This window comes from Fulmarus glacialis, unplaced genomic scaffold (assembly GCF_000690835.1).
Source record: "Fulmarus glacialis isolate BGI_N327 unplaced genomic scaffold, ASM69083v1 scaffold9307, whole genome shotgun sequence".
Lineage (NCBI taxonomy): Eukaryota > Metazoa > Chordata > Aves > Procellariiformes > Procellariidae > Fulmarus > Fulmarus glacialis.
Window position 1 is genome coordinate 1 of NW_009223858.1, and position 14,882 is coordinate 14,882.

General features: G+C 35.9%; 1 protein-coding gene across 1 annotated transcript in view; it reads left to right on the forward strand.

Annotated features, from left to right (window-relative positions):
• Positions 1-434: 434 nt before the first annotated feature.
• The window catches only part of LOC104079798 (low-density lipoprotein receptor-related protein 1B-like), a gene marked incomplete at its 5' end in the record, with an annotated part of 44,760 nt that continues 30,312 nt past the window's right edge, over positions 435-14,882 (forward strand). Inside the window, 2 exons of the mRNA XM_009581953.1 lie at positions 435-560; positions 9,044-9,208. Of these exons, the coding sequence (XP_009580248.1) occupies positions 435-560; positions 9,044-9,208 (291 nt within the window). The remainder of the gene's footprint in view (positions 561-9,043; positions 9,209-14,882) is intronic.

The following is a 14,882-nucleotide window of genomic DNA, read 5'->3' on the forward strand; positions in this document are numbered from 1 at the left end:
ACTCCCGCCCAACTTGGTGTCATCTGGAATAGATTTAGTCATATTTATTTATATAAGTTTGATTTAGATTTTTTGAAGCATTTTCTCTCATTTGAAAGGACATTGGACAAGTGCTTGCCTTGTGTACCCGCACTGTAAATGAAGTTTAAAAAAATTAGAAGAGAGCTGAATACAAATACCTCTAGCCACAACCAGATGAGGTTTTTTACTGCATATTACCAGTACACTTTTTGTTACTGGAATAAATTCTATCCTGGTGTGAGTCTTGCACTTGCATTTGAATGAGCGTGTTCACTGACTTCAGGCTGTTAATATCCTGGAAAGTGGAAGGGTATCAGAATTTTTATATCTGATTATTTATTTTTTCCTAGTTCTAGAACACCGTGTAATTTTTAAAAAAATAAGTATTTTTAATATTTTGTCTTTTTAAACAGTGCCTAATCCATGCTTGGACCTGACATGTGAATTCATTTGCTTACTCAACCCTTCTGGTGCAACATGTGCTTGTCCAGAAGGAAAATCATTGGTGAATGGAACATGTGTTGACCAGAGCCTCTTAGGTAGGTATTGAAAACTGCATGAGAACCAGAAAGTAAGCAACTGGTCAGTTTTTGTCATTGCAAAAGGCTAGGCTGTCTGAGAGTCAAGAGTTCTGTGATGTTGTTCAATATACATGTTACTTATCTGAAATGGAAACGAAATATGAAGAAGCAAAATCCCTGATTCAAAAAAACTGTTTATATTCATCAAAATGAAAAATAAGCTTTCAGCTGAATTGATACAAGATGATATTTAAAAGTGAATATGTATATGTATTGACCAAAAGAAGTTTGAAAATCTCTGAAGCGTTTTGGATTCCGATTTAAACATTAGCCATTCGTGAGAAAAAAAATAACCTTAAAGACAATCAAGAAACACCTCTGCTTGACTGCAATCAAAAGGCAGTAAGAGCAACATAGCAAATAATAATGAATTTGAAGTGACAGGCAAAAAAGAACAAAACTGCTGAAATATTTTCATCTAAAATTATATCTTTCAGTAACATCTGTAATGACTAATATGAAGACACAGGAAACCAGACTTCATGGTAAAAGAGCTCCTGAGTTCTTGCTATATTTTAGGGGGAAAAAAAAAATCTTCTTTTCCACAGAAGAATATTATTAAGTAATCTAAAACTATTCCCACTCTAATTGAGGCCAAACCTAAGGTGGTCAGACTGCCAGAAGAATTCTTAGCCAGCTTGAATTTTAAAAGGTTCTAGAAATCATAGAAGGATTTCTTATGTGTATAAGAAGTCAGAATGTATTAGGATGTGTTTAATTCCAGGCTCAGAAGCGTAAGCGATACGTATTTTGGTGAGATGATCAGTACTTAAAATGTTCAATTTAGCAATTAAATTAATTTACCTGAAATGTCATCATTCTGCGGAGAAAATCTCACCTATTTATACTGCCTAGTCCTTAAATATTGAATTAACACAACTGTGTTTTAGTGGTTTATGATGTGGTATTAATAAAGCTATCCTGTCTAGCAGCATTTCTCTTTCTGAATCAAGAAATTTAAGAATAATTTAGAGAGTAAAATAATATTAGAAAACTTGTCCTAGATAACAAACCCATTAATGTTTTTTTGCTTATGTAGGAGTACATTGTATGCAATGCATTTACAGTACCAACTTTTATATGTACTACACCATGCTCTAGCAAAAATACAGTAAATGAAAGCTTTATTACTGTACACCCTTGGCTGAATACCTATCAATGTGTATTTATATAATAGTTATACAACTATAAAGTAGTTTACAGCTGTTTTACAACAGTTTCCCCTGTTAGGGGAGAAGTGATGTCATTGAAGTAGATGTAATAGAAAGCATTAGTATACTGTACAAGGTTTCTAACTCTTGAGACAAATCAGTCTAAACACCTTTTGTCTTCAGAGAGCATCCACCCTCCCTGCCCCTCCAAGTGTCAGCTCTTTGTTCATCTGAGAGGGATATTTGTCAAGATTTTCTGCTGATACAGTACCACCTAAAAATTATTTCAGATGATCCATAGTTACTAATTAGGTGTTGAAGAAAAGACAAATAAAAGAATATTGGTGATTGGTAGTAATTTGAACCCGTAATTTCAGTAATGCTACAGTTTTACTAGTGGGGCAAAAGATTATGCCATGGTAGAGTTTGCAGGAAGGTATGTTTTTATTAAAGAAAGATCTGAAGAGGCTTTTAAATTATTTCACTGCTGGTTGTAAATTTTTATGGATAGACAGAAAATGCCTAGAGAAGCATTTTTAATATATTGATAATTTTCAGTATCTTCCCACAACTGCAATATCTCTTATGCCTTTTTAAAGGGCTGCTGAGTAAGTGTTTCTTAGTTTTCTGATTACAATTATATTTCAAGTAATGTCTAGCGTAGGCTTTTTTGTACATTTTTTCTTCTATGTTATTTTTGTAATAGTAGATTGCAGGTTTTGTAGCCTCACAGGTTATAAATTATGAATTGAAACAAGCCTCAGTATCATAGCACACTAACAAGTGTATGTTTTTGCACTCTTTTGACTTTTTAAAAAAAGTATGAAGTGGATGTTAAATGTTTGTCTCATACTGACACTCCACTTAGGCTTCCAAGAAACAGCAGAGATTCCTGGAAAGATCAGAGTTGACCTCAAGATCAGCATCTTGAATTAATACAGGTTTATAATTAATGGCTGGCTGACAACCCACTTGCCGTTAATAGGTCGCTAATAGCCTGCAAAGGACAAGTCAAGTTCTAAACCAGGTTCTTTTCCTTTAGGAATTATACACTATGGAATAAAAAAATTAGGAGCCGTAGTCTTCCTTTCCTTTTCTGATGAAGAGCTAGAAAATGTATATGAAATATTCCAAACTGCATACATCAGCTTGTTTAAATCTAGCATTATATTGTCTTTCTTGTCTCAGAGCATTTTTGGCATAGTTATGGATGTCAGTAACCCAAAACATCAATTCCTGCCTTGCATGGCTCTCAAAACCTGTATATTGTAGAAGAGTGACCTGACATTAATCCAAAGGGAGGTTATATAGTCATATTTTTTTGTTGGTCTGCAATAAAATCAAGATGCAAAGTCAGTTGAAATATTCCTGTTGATTTTGGTGGTCTTATGGTTTGTCCCTAAAAGAATCAAATCCAGAAGATTTTCATTTGAGACATGAGTATCTGTGAAACACTTTTTAACTGATGTATGCATTTGGTTTTGCTACTGGTTTGATCACAATGCAATAGTTGTATAGTAGATAGGTTACAATGATTTACGTACATTATATTTTATATGTTCAAAAATATGCTACCACTAATTTACAGATCTGAAAACTCAACTTTTTAAGTCTCTTTTAGTGGACGTCATTCATGTAGCAATAGAAGTGAGGTGTACTAGTTGTTTTGTACTTGCACAGTAGCTATTTCAAGTCATGTAAAAAGTCTTAGTTTCACAAATTAGTGGTAATTGTGGATATCAAGAACTAATGTGACTAAACTGTACTTTTTGAATAATATATAATCCAATTTACAATAGTAAACAGTAGTATATTGAACATTCATAATACTTTTTAGTGTCTTTAAGTGTTTTGGGTCTTTTAAAATGTAGTAAGGAAGCTAGTAGTAGATTTCCCTGACTTGACAGAGTCAAAATGGGACAGCCATCTCCAGTTCCCGTCCATCTTGAATAGTGCCCCCAGGAGAGTCTGTGTTTGAAGATTCTGTTTTGACAATGCATATGTCTCTATCCTTGTGAAAAACGCCTTCCAACAAATAATGATTATTTTCAACATTATTATGCCATTCTTCATTTTGGCAGTTTTTGGCATGACTATTGTAAAGATGCCTTGCATGCTTCGTACAGTTTCTTAGTAGTCAGTCTATCTTAAGGTTGGTGACTGGGAGGTAATCTCAGTCTTGCTCTGCTTCTTGTGGCTATATCCCAAAAACTGACTCAGATTCTTGTTCATTGGATTTTTGGTTTTTTGTTTAGTTTTTTTTTTTTTTTTTTAACAAAAGAAAATTGAGCTAAGTCTTGAAATTCTGCATAATATTACTACTGGCTTGATCCATTGAGTTGATTTTTCTTCATAAGTCCTACGTGAGGAATTCTAAATATTGAATCCTCAGTGGCTTTCTGTAAGACTGAATCCAGATTGCTTCAGACAGCTGTTTCACCAGCATCTCACACAACTGATGAGAAAGCTTTTGGTTTGATTTGGCTTTTTCAAGCCGGAGTTATTGCAACATATGTGTGTTGTATCATTCAGAAAGTTTTTATAACAAAATGAAATCGAATTCCTGTGTGTTCTTAGATAAGCTTCCATCTCATTTCTCCCTAGATGATTATGATTGACAGAGCACAGTTCTTTTGTGGTTTATTTATTCACTATAACAGGCCTGACTTTTTCAGTTTAGAAGCTACCCTTTAGTTTTCAAATGGTAGAGTACCACTTCATTTTCCTAAAAGAGACCACTGGATTTGCATCCATTAGGTTTATTGTATCTAACTGTTGCACAATGAAGCTAAAAACGTACCAAGAGAATAAAAATACAGAGACTTGCACTGGAGGAAGACAGTGTGTACCAGAGCTGAATGAGCAAGAGTAATGAACACTTCCAAGAGTTCTGTATTCTGGAGCTGCACGCTTATCACTTTCATTTTAAGAAGGGAATATTTGTGGTCTCTTGGCTGGATGAAAAGCCTGAGAAAAATTACGAAGACTGAGATCTGATAGTGCTTCTGAACAGAGATGAAACATTTAATTTATTTATGGTGTTTCCTTCAGCACATGTCTGTGGGGACTTGCCCACTGCACACATAGATTGCAGGCAGACCAAGTGCTTTGGCTGGGGATGTAGAGCTTAATCCCTATATATCTTCTTTTTCACCCACAAAATCTGCCTCAGGGAGCTGTAGTAGCAAAAGCTATGGCAGTTCAGTCCATGCTATCTTGGGTTTTGTTCTGTTTTCAGTCTTTTTGGATATCAAATAGAATAAGGGTCACACAGAAATCTGCTTCTGATTTGAAAAAAATCTTTTGTTTACAGCAGTATCTTCTGTATTTACAAAGGGGTTACCGTTGGGACTGGTATTTCCCAGAACAGAAGGAAACGGGTTACATTACAGCAGGTGTTGGTTAGTTTTTTCTCACTGTGCATCATTTTCTTAGCCCTTCTCTTCCATTTAAAATTGTAAAGCAAACAGATTTTAAAAAAAAAAACACCAAAGTGAAGGGAAAACAAAGAGGAGGATCTGTCTTACAGCATTCAGACAAAAGTTGGGGATTACAAATTGGTCTGATGAATTTCAGCATATGGAAAACTGGCAGATAGTAAGACCCTCATCTGGAGGGACAGGAAGATTTATATAACCTTACCGTAACATTAGGACTCTGCACTCTGTCTTTAATAGGTGCATTCAGCTCAGTAAAGGATGAACTACACCCTTGTCTGAAGGATAGGGAAGAACAAATACCTTTCTGCCCCATGAGATGAGTGTTTTCCACTGTGGGGAGGGAGGGAAATTGTTCTTGTCCCAAAGAATGTAGTTCATTAACCTTGTGCTCCATAGCGTCATCTCTCTGTTTAACTGCCTAGTCCAGAAATCAGTGGTTATTTTAAAGGGAAAAAAATAGCAGAAAGTAAGATGCATTTTTCTCAAGAAAGAAAGGGTTGTTACAGAAATGCCAATGAAAGACGTGTGTGTGTGTGATTGGGGGAGAGGGATGGAATATCAAAAAATTGAACAAGTGAAGGAAAAAATACCAGTAGAGTTCACAAAGCTCTGTTTTGCTGCCTTGTCAGTTTTTCTTCTGTGTAAGATTTTCCTTATACTTTCAGATAAAGGAAAGAGTCAAAGGTGGAGCAAATAAGCCGTAAGTCCATTAATGTTTGTGTCAAACAGTCATATCAGGAAGAAAAACATAAAGACTGCAAATCAAAGTTATTTGATTCTTTATTAAAAATATATTTGCCTATTGAAATAGGCAAATCAAGGCAGCAGAAGACTAAATAACCAGGTTAGGAGAGAATATATAAAATTACATGACCTATAACCCTTTCCTTTCTTTCACGTTAGAGAGATCCAGTAGCTAGAGTAGGAGTAGTATAACAAGTGAAATAATTTACTTCTATCATTTCAGAAGTGAAAAGAGCAGCTGAGAGGTCTTTAAGTCTGAATTCCAGCAAGCTCAGACAAGAATTGAATTGACTCCAGATAGAAACTTTTCTGATTTTTTGTTTTGTTTTGTTTTTTAAACTTTGTTCCAATAGTGGGTACTTACTAGAGCTGTTTTCAGCTCTTCTTACAGAGGTCTTTATTCAGTAATTTAAATTAAGAGTATTCGGCTTTTTGTAACAATTCTTCTGTGTTTCTCTCCTGTATTCTTTTTCTTCCTGTCTTCTCCTATGGGACCATTCTGCTCCTGTCTCCCACACAAAGGCATCTGATCTCCTTTTGTACTCAGTTGATGTGAATCAGCAAGAGTAATTTGATTCTTGTATTTACCTTCAGAGAACAAAGCAGTAGCATTAAAACCTCTATATTGTTAAAGTCTAACATAGTGTTTTAAAATGGGTTTATCCATTACATCTTTCAATCCTATTTCTTAGCTTATTTAAAGTCCAAAATTGTTCTAGTAGCTTTTCTCTGTTTCATGTTAGATTTGTGTTGAAACTCTTATTTAAATTTAAAATGTTTTATAGAGAACAAAATCAGGAGCGAATTTTAATAAACCTGTGACGATACAAGATATTACAACCTTTTATGTTTTTTCAGGAACCTTCTCAGTTGACCGTTTTTGGCTCAGTACATTTTCCTGAAAATATGAAAGCATGTATTTCTTGGTGTGGTTGGGTAACTTTCAAACTTGTAGTTCAAGTTTTATAGTTCTAAATATGCCTTTTGATACTCTATTTTTCTCTTTAATTCATAGTCTGTCTTAATTTCCTTTTTTTTTTTTCAAATTTTATATCTTCATTCTGCAGAATTCCTCTAGAAGATATATATAACATGTTTTTAATGTGCTATCAGAAAGGTTCATAAAATTGAGCACTTGTCTGTATTTCAGTGTTATTTATTCCGTTTTTACCAAGTTCTGCTCTATAAACTCATGACTAATGATAAGTAAAACAGATAAGATAAGCAAAACAAGAATAGACCTTCTCTCCAATAAGATATGCTACATTATCTATTTAAACAACTTCTATAATGAGTAACTGAAGAATGGTTCATGGAACGTCAAAGGATTTAATGGACCACTCAAATAAATAAAACACTGAGGCATCCTCAAACTCCCAAATACAAAGTAGCTTTGTTACAGCAGATGTATATATACCAAAAAATTAAGAGCATGTGGTATTTCATATTTTTATTGTAAACACCTGAAATAATGATGTGCTAGTCAGTCCCCCACAATAACTTTTAGATTTGTTGTCTAGTTTCAGCTTCATTTGAGAGAGGTGTCATTGCCTGAAAGACAATCAGTTCCCAGAAGTTTTGTTTACGTAGGTTTGAGCCCAGATTACCTGTCTGCACCATCTCAGCACTGGCCGTGAACGGAGACAGCCAGACCCTGCCGAGGGGGAGTCTACCCAGGCAGGAAAGAGAGACTTGGGTGCATCCAAAGAAAAGATGCTGCATAAGCACAGTTATATTACTGAACTTTGCAGAGTCCATGCTGGAGAGAACTATTCTAGCTAGAGGATATCTGTCATTCCTGAATTCTGCACTTATAACGCAATGTATTTGTTTAAACTTCAAAAAAAGGAGGTGGTGTGCCTGTGTCAGTCCATGTTAGACCTAAGTAGGACAAAAGGGAACCTTGACTCTTTTTCATTAGTTGTTCAACTAAAACAGATTAATTCAGCAAAACATCTGTGACTGGTGGATATATTACTGAAGAGTTTTCAGTGTTTGTGGTATCCCTCTTGTTAAAAGCCATGTAGGTTCAAATGCTGGATTAGTTAGGCAGCAGTCTGGCTTCACAAGATTTGTTTTGCTATGCGAGAAATGAAAGGTCTTATTGCTGAAAGCATGTTTTGGGCTGGAAAGGTCCTTGTCTGTTTCTTTAGGATTACAATTATTTGGATGTTTGAGCATTGTATGCATGTAGTCTATAATTAATTTCTTGTTGGTGTCATTGAATGATTTTATATCTTGTTCACTGAAATGAATAGAGATTTATTTTTCAAAGTGTTTCCAAGACAGGCACAACTCTAATTGCAAAACAGCTTTATAGAAAGATTGAATCTGGCCTAATCAGAATTTGTGACACCTCGTACCTCACCACTAAGACGGTGGCACTACTGCCATAAGCACTCGGTGAATGCAGAGCAGCAAGCAGTATCTCTTCTCAGTGATTTTACAGACTGAACAGATGAGAAAAAGAATAAATCAGAGAATATGGTTTAGCAGTAACAAGTTAGTATGCAATCATCAATTTTTTTATGAGGATTTAAAGGCTGAATAATTTTCTTATAAATATTTTGGATAAAGTTTAGTTAAGAAGGTTGTTAGTTAATAGAGAGAGTGGAGGAGAGATCAAAAAAATCAAATAGGCTGAGGTCACCAGAAAATGACTGGGAAGTTTTCCGAGATCCCCCAGGTGAAACCAACTCTCATTTTTTCATTTCTTAAACTAACTAGAAATGATAGCTTCATGTAAGAACCCATACTGTCATTACTAACTTACGTCCTAAGGAGGTCAACTTCCCTGTGGCCTCATTTGGACAAAGCATAACTGCCAGGCACAGGCCCCCAGCTCGGTACGGTACAAGCTCACAGACCTGCTTTACAGGCTACTGCAGCCCCCACCAACTCTGCAGCTCTTAGTGATGACTTACAGTCTCCTAAGGGTGTATTTTTTTCTAGCACAGAAGTGATAGTTTACTTTCTCTATTTTGAAAAGTGATTTTTTCCTCCTCATTGACAGGGATCGTAGCTCTATTTAAGATGCAAGGTTCTGTTTTGCCAGTTATGTGAAATGGGATTGTTGAAAACGACTCTGTGTGTGCTCTTGCTGCAGATGATACCTGTAAATTAACCTGTGAAAATGGAGGAAAGTGCATTATAAATGAGAAGGGGGATCCCCGATGTCACTGCTGGCCAAGTTACTCTGGTGAAAGGTGTGAAACTAACCATTGCCACAATTACTGCCAGAATGGAGGAACCTGTGGAGCCTCTCTCCTTGGTAAGTATTTCTGAGCAGCTGTATCTTATTATTATACCTGCCTTAATTTAAATGTTTGAATTTATTCCTTGTTTGTGATTTTTTTTTGCTCTTTGTAACTTATTTGCTTTGTCCTTACTTGAACTATGTTCAATATAGCAGTATATACCATACATATACTTTATAATCAATAGTGCTTTTCATTCACGTATCTTGGTGTTTTAGCAGAATTAAGCTGCATCCCACAAAAGGGAGCATGGAAGTAAGTATTCAGTATAAAGACGCACATGTCGAGGTGTAGAAATGGAATTGTAAAGCGTAAGGTTCAGTCAAACTACATCTGGAAGAACCCCACACATCTTGTTCTCTCTTTATCTCAATTCTCCCTCTAAATTTTTAGGTGCCCACACAGAGATATTTCCTTAAACTACAGAGTTGTGTGACCTCAATCTTTTACCTGTGTCTTACTGGAATTCACAAACTAGGCATTTTACTCATCTAATTCTCAGGAAGATTTGTTTGATCAGAATTGAGATCCTTTGTTTTCCTGAAGGAATTTGAAATCACATCTCTTATCTTCAGGGAGATTATCCTATGTGTCAAAACGTGGGTATTTGGCAGTTGATCTTTGTCCCTAACACTTAGGCTGTTGTAGCTTGTATAATGCAATTAGTGTTTGGGCTAGAGAGGGAAAGTGTGATAAGAAGTACTCTAAAATTTAGTAATTATGTGAGAAAGGAGAAGTTGAATTCTATTTTCTGCTCGGAGGAATATTTAAATATTTGATTCAAAGTAGAACAGCTGGAGAAGAGTTTGCTGTCTTGTCTCTTCTCAGAAGCCCATCAGCTGCTGAAGGTGGGTAAATAATTTTCTCCTACGTGATGAAATGACCAACATCCTGGTCTCTGAAAGAAAAGTACAGTACTGGACTGTAGAAGAGGAGTTTGTGACTGTTTAGCGCAAACAGTGCACTCCCTGTAATGCAGCATTATGTCTCTGTGGTAGAGGGGGCTTAGATCGCAATGTTTTCCTCCGCACTCCTTACTAATTAACTTTAGCTTATATAGTTTGGTAATTTAGCTTCACTTACTATGCTGGCTTCTCTGGAGCCTCCTCTTACTGAGATGTGGTGGCAAAAATCCAAGTGAATGCAAACCTAACAATCTGTTGTGTGCCAGAGGATTTTTTGGTTCTGAGTACTTGAGGATTAATAATGTTGTTTATAGTTAACATCACTGATAATGGCTAAATATTAGAAAATGAGAATCCTTTAACTTGAAGTTGATTAATTATACTTGAAACTGCTTATAACAGCTGATGGAACTACTGACACAAATGATAAGCAGAGATTTTTCTCAATGTAGTGAGATCAATACATGTTTAGTGAGGACATGCAAGTGAATGAAATAATTCACGGGGGATTTAAATGGCGTGCAGAACTTCCTTGACGTGCAGAAGAGAGGATGTTTTACTCCCACATCTTTACATGTCTGGCATTTAATTGATACTTTTGTGGGGTTAAAAGGCTTTGTAAAATTAATAACTCAGCTGCTAGAACTCAGCTCAGTTCTGAATCCTGCAGAGACCCCAGGATTTTATTTAATCCTTTTCTTTTGGCAGTAGCCATAGGGCTCACTCACCTCCAGCAGCTCGTGTTTTCTTTACCAGGCAGCTAACACTTGCTGTGCTCACACAGCTATGCTATTGCCTGGATATTTTTTTTTTCCCCTGCTAAATCCAGCCTCTGAAATCTCTCAGCCTTGCTGAAATAATTAGTGTAGTAGGTTTGGTCACCAGTGAGTAAAGGAGAGATATGAGCAGATTCTACAATATACTTCTGCTAAATTGTTAATCATGGCCCCAGCTGCTACAGAGGGCCTGCAGATGCAGGCATTAGCCTTATTTCTGCTTGGTCTCAAACAGGATAATGTGTCTGCACCAGAAATGCATCAGGAGAGCCAGCATGGATGTCACCACAGTCCACATTTCATTGTTCAATTGCCTGATTTTTGGGAATCTGGACCTTTAACTGTAACTAAAGTTTACTGTACTACACATGGCCAAAGTGTGCCAAGCCTTTATGAGCCAAGACCAACACAGAGCTGGTTCTGATGACTCTTACTGGGCATACCTGCTAATAGGAATATCTTCTGCTGTGGTGTGTCCACTTTCCCAGTTTCATCGAATTTTTAATCATCATATTTCAAGTTAACTAGATTTCCTATCTGCCATTTCCAATTCATGAGGGTAGCCGTGCCTTGAAGCCTGTGCCATAACTTTCATGTGCTGGAGATGTGGAAAAATGACCGTATATCTTTCTAAATCAAAGTGACTCCATCCAGCATTCCAGATAAAATTTTTGAATTGATCCGCATCTCATCTTCCTTGCATGCCTAGCCCCTGGACCCTATAAATATTCTATTAAGAAGAAATCTCTATTTCTTATCAGACTGTATTTTTTATCTGTATCAGACCATAAATTGTGTGTTACTGAAACAAACTAGCATGTCAGTGAGATGTCCCCTTATCCTAGTTCAATCTAATCCATAGTATACTAAAGCCATTATGTATCTTACAGAGGGAAGCTAAACTGGACACCCAAAAGCATTGAAAACTGTAATTAAGGCAACAAAGCTTAATTCCTCAAGTGTTTTTGCAACAACTGTTTCCTCTTTCCAGTCAAATATACCACTGTGCAAAGCATGTCATTCAGTCATGGCATTGGTGAGTGCACATTTAGTTTTGGGCTCTGCACACACCATTGCCAGTTTGGACTGAGGGTGTGCCATCCAGACCAGAGCAGCGTTCACTCACTTGCTTCTCATTGTCTCATCCTTCAAGGCAGAGTTGATCTGCTTTGTCAGGTTCATATGAGAGTCATTAGTGTATATGTTACTTTATTCTTGCACATTGCATCATGTAGGAATATAAAGGTTCTTTATTACCAGGAATTGCTCTGTTTTTCCTTAATAGTTGTAAAACTTAAGCATTATATTGTGTCTAGATTTAAAATATTATGTCCTACCAGGTTGACTTGTCCGCTAGCAATAGGTACATTGCACACTTTTTTTTTTTAGTAGAGAATTCTCTTGCATTTCTGGAAAGTATAAAATTACTATTTTAAAATAAAGTCAGCTCAATATCATCTTAATTTCTCCTACTGTGCTGTTGCTATCTGTGCATACCACCTCCTGTACTACAATGCTCACAAGCACTTCCTCAAAAAGCAGCGTTTATACTTTTGATCCATTATACAATTGGCTCATCAAACTGTCCTGCTAAACTGATGCAATCACATTGCACATGTTTTCCCAATTTTCTCTTTTTTTAAAATATATTTTTGTTCAAAATGATGAAGCTTTTTCCTCTGGAAGCTGCAGAAACCATATGTGTGCTAGTGCCAACCCAAATCCTGTCTACAAAATATAAATGACCTGGGGTAATTTCAGCTTGCTTGTCTTAGAAGTTCCGATTGCCCTTATCAATTCTCGTATATTATCCAACTCAAACAGCTTTGATGCAGCCGATCTGACGAGTGTCATTCTACACGCGTGCCCTTTGGAAAGCTTTGGGACTGCCAGTAAATTTAGCCTTGCAGGGAGATGAGCCTCTGCAGGGTCCCCGCTGCTGGGAGGCTTCCCTAGGAGTCAGGGAATTTCCTTACTGTTGGCTTCTAGCTCAGAAAGTGAGGAAGAGATATCCTGAAAACAAACCTTTTGGCATATTCTGATATAAATAAAATGACACAGCATATGAAATACTCTTCTAGTGAATGTGTCTGTTCTAGTGATATGTGTAAATCCTGTTCTCTTTCACCACCTGATATAGAATAGTAATGTGATAACTAATTAAGTAAATTGCAGAGTATTACTCATTTTTTAAAACATGATTGTGCTAAATCTTTCCTGGATGTGTTAAGTTGTAGAACCTCATTATCTGCACACAAATGTTAATTTGTTAAACAAATCCCACTGGCAATTCAGGGATTATTCACTGTTGGTTTACTTACTGCTAAGCCTTTTGGCAAATTCCTATGTGATCATTATATAGCTAGAGATTGGGGCAGCTTTAATTAAAATTTATAAGTTTATGACAGTTGTATTGAACTACAATAATTGAGCAAAGAAAATGTCATCTGTTAATTAAAAGTACACATCTGAGACGTGTAATTAAAAATTTGGGTATAATAATGAACACTTTCCAGTAAGCCAAATTGATGGGAATTCGGAAAAAAATTAAATGTTACCATAAAAATGCACTTCTTTTCTCCTTGCAGTTTAAAGTAAAAATGTTGGAGCAATAATTTACTAAATGTCTTGAACATATTAACTAGATCTAACTAGTTCACAAAACTAGATAAATACCTATTTGTACAATACTTACAGTACAAAGAGTATGTCTAACCATATAAATTGTGATGTTTGTATCAAAATGAGTGACAAATTATTATGTCCACTAAATGAAAAATTATTTCCACTAAATGAAAATTGTTGAAATATTCTCCAAAAATAATCATATATAAAGTAGATATTATTTTATATTTATTTTATAAGCAAAACAAGTTGATTTTGGGATATGATGGTGCATATTGAAAACACTGTCAGTGAAGAACCTGTTTACTTTGCTAATGTCATATCAGTCCCAGTAGTCTCAAAGGGGGATGCCACATCATCTTGTTACCAGGACAGGGACTGTGGGAAGGGGAGAGGGCGGGTATTTAGCTAGATGTCGAGGCTGTCTGGTCTGTCTTGTCTGGTGCACAGCTGATCTAAGGGTCCCAACAGAACCACCACAACCAGCCTTGGTAAGAGCAGCCTTTTGAGACTACTCTAATATATTTAGAGATTGTTCTTTTCTCCCTTTCTTTCACAACATGGAGAGAATGTGTATCTGTCGGGATTGATCCCAATCAGCTCACCTACTAATTAAGTACAGTAATACAGCTTCTCTCCACTACTGTTGGTTCAGTAAGGCTAATTATGGTTCATCAGCCACACAAAAATGAATTATTGTGATTCCCACAGACTGCTAATAACTGATAAGACATGCTATTACTTACAGTAGGCTGAAGTAGTGTCACATTGTTTTCTTTAATTGTGACAGCGAGTGAAATATGCAAATTAAATGTGCATATTCACACATAACACCTTAAAAACAGACATTGCTGGTAGTGATTTTACCATTGACTGGAAGAAATAAATAATCTAACTCTTGGTGCAGGCATTCATCTGGATGATCTCGTTTTTCAAAACTTTCAGAAAGATTACAAAAATAGTGCTATTTCCCTAAAATATTTTTTTTTAAAATTGCAAAATACCTTACGTGGTCATACAGAATACATAATTCTCTGTTGTTTAGGCAACAGCATGAATCAAAGTTGATCTCCTTAGAGTTCTGTTCATTACAAAATATATGTAAAAAGAAGTTTAAGACATATGAGTAGATTCCCAAAAGAAATCACCTAAATATTACAGAGGCAGTGCACTAAAATATTTATTAGCTATTTTTGAAGATGATGTGAAAAGTTATTTGCTATTATATAAAAAATTAAATTGGCAAACTAGGAGTAACTACGGTCTCTGTCATCAAAACCTGATTGAACATGGTAGAATTTTGATCACTATCATCTTCTTATGGATGATTTTTCTTTGTAAGAAAGGGGGAAACTGCATTTCATCTTCATGCCAAAAGCTTC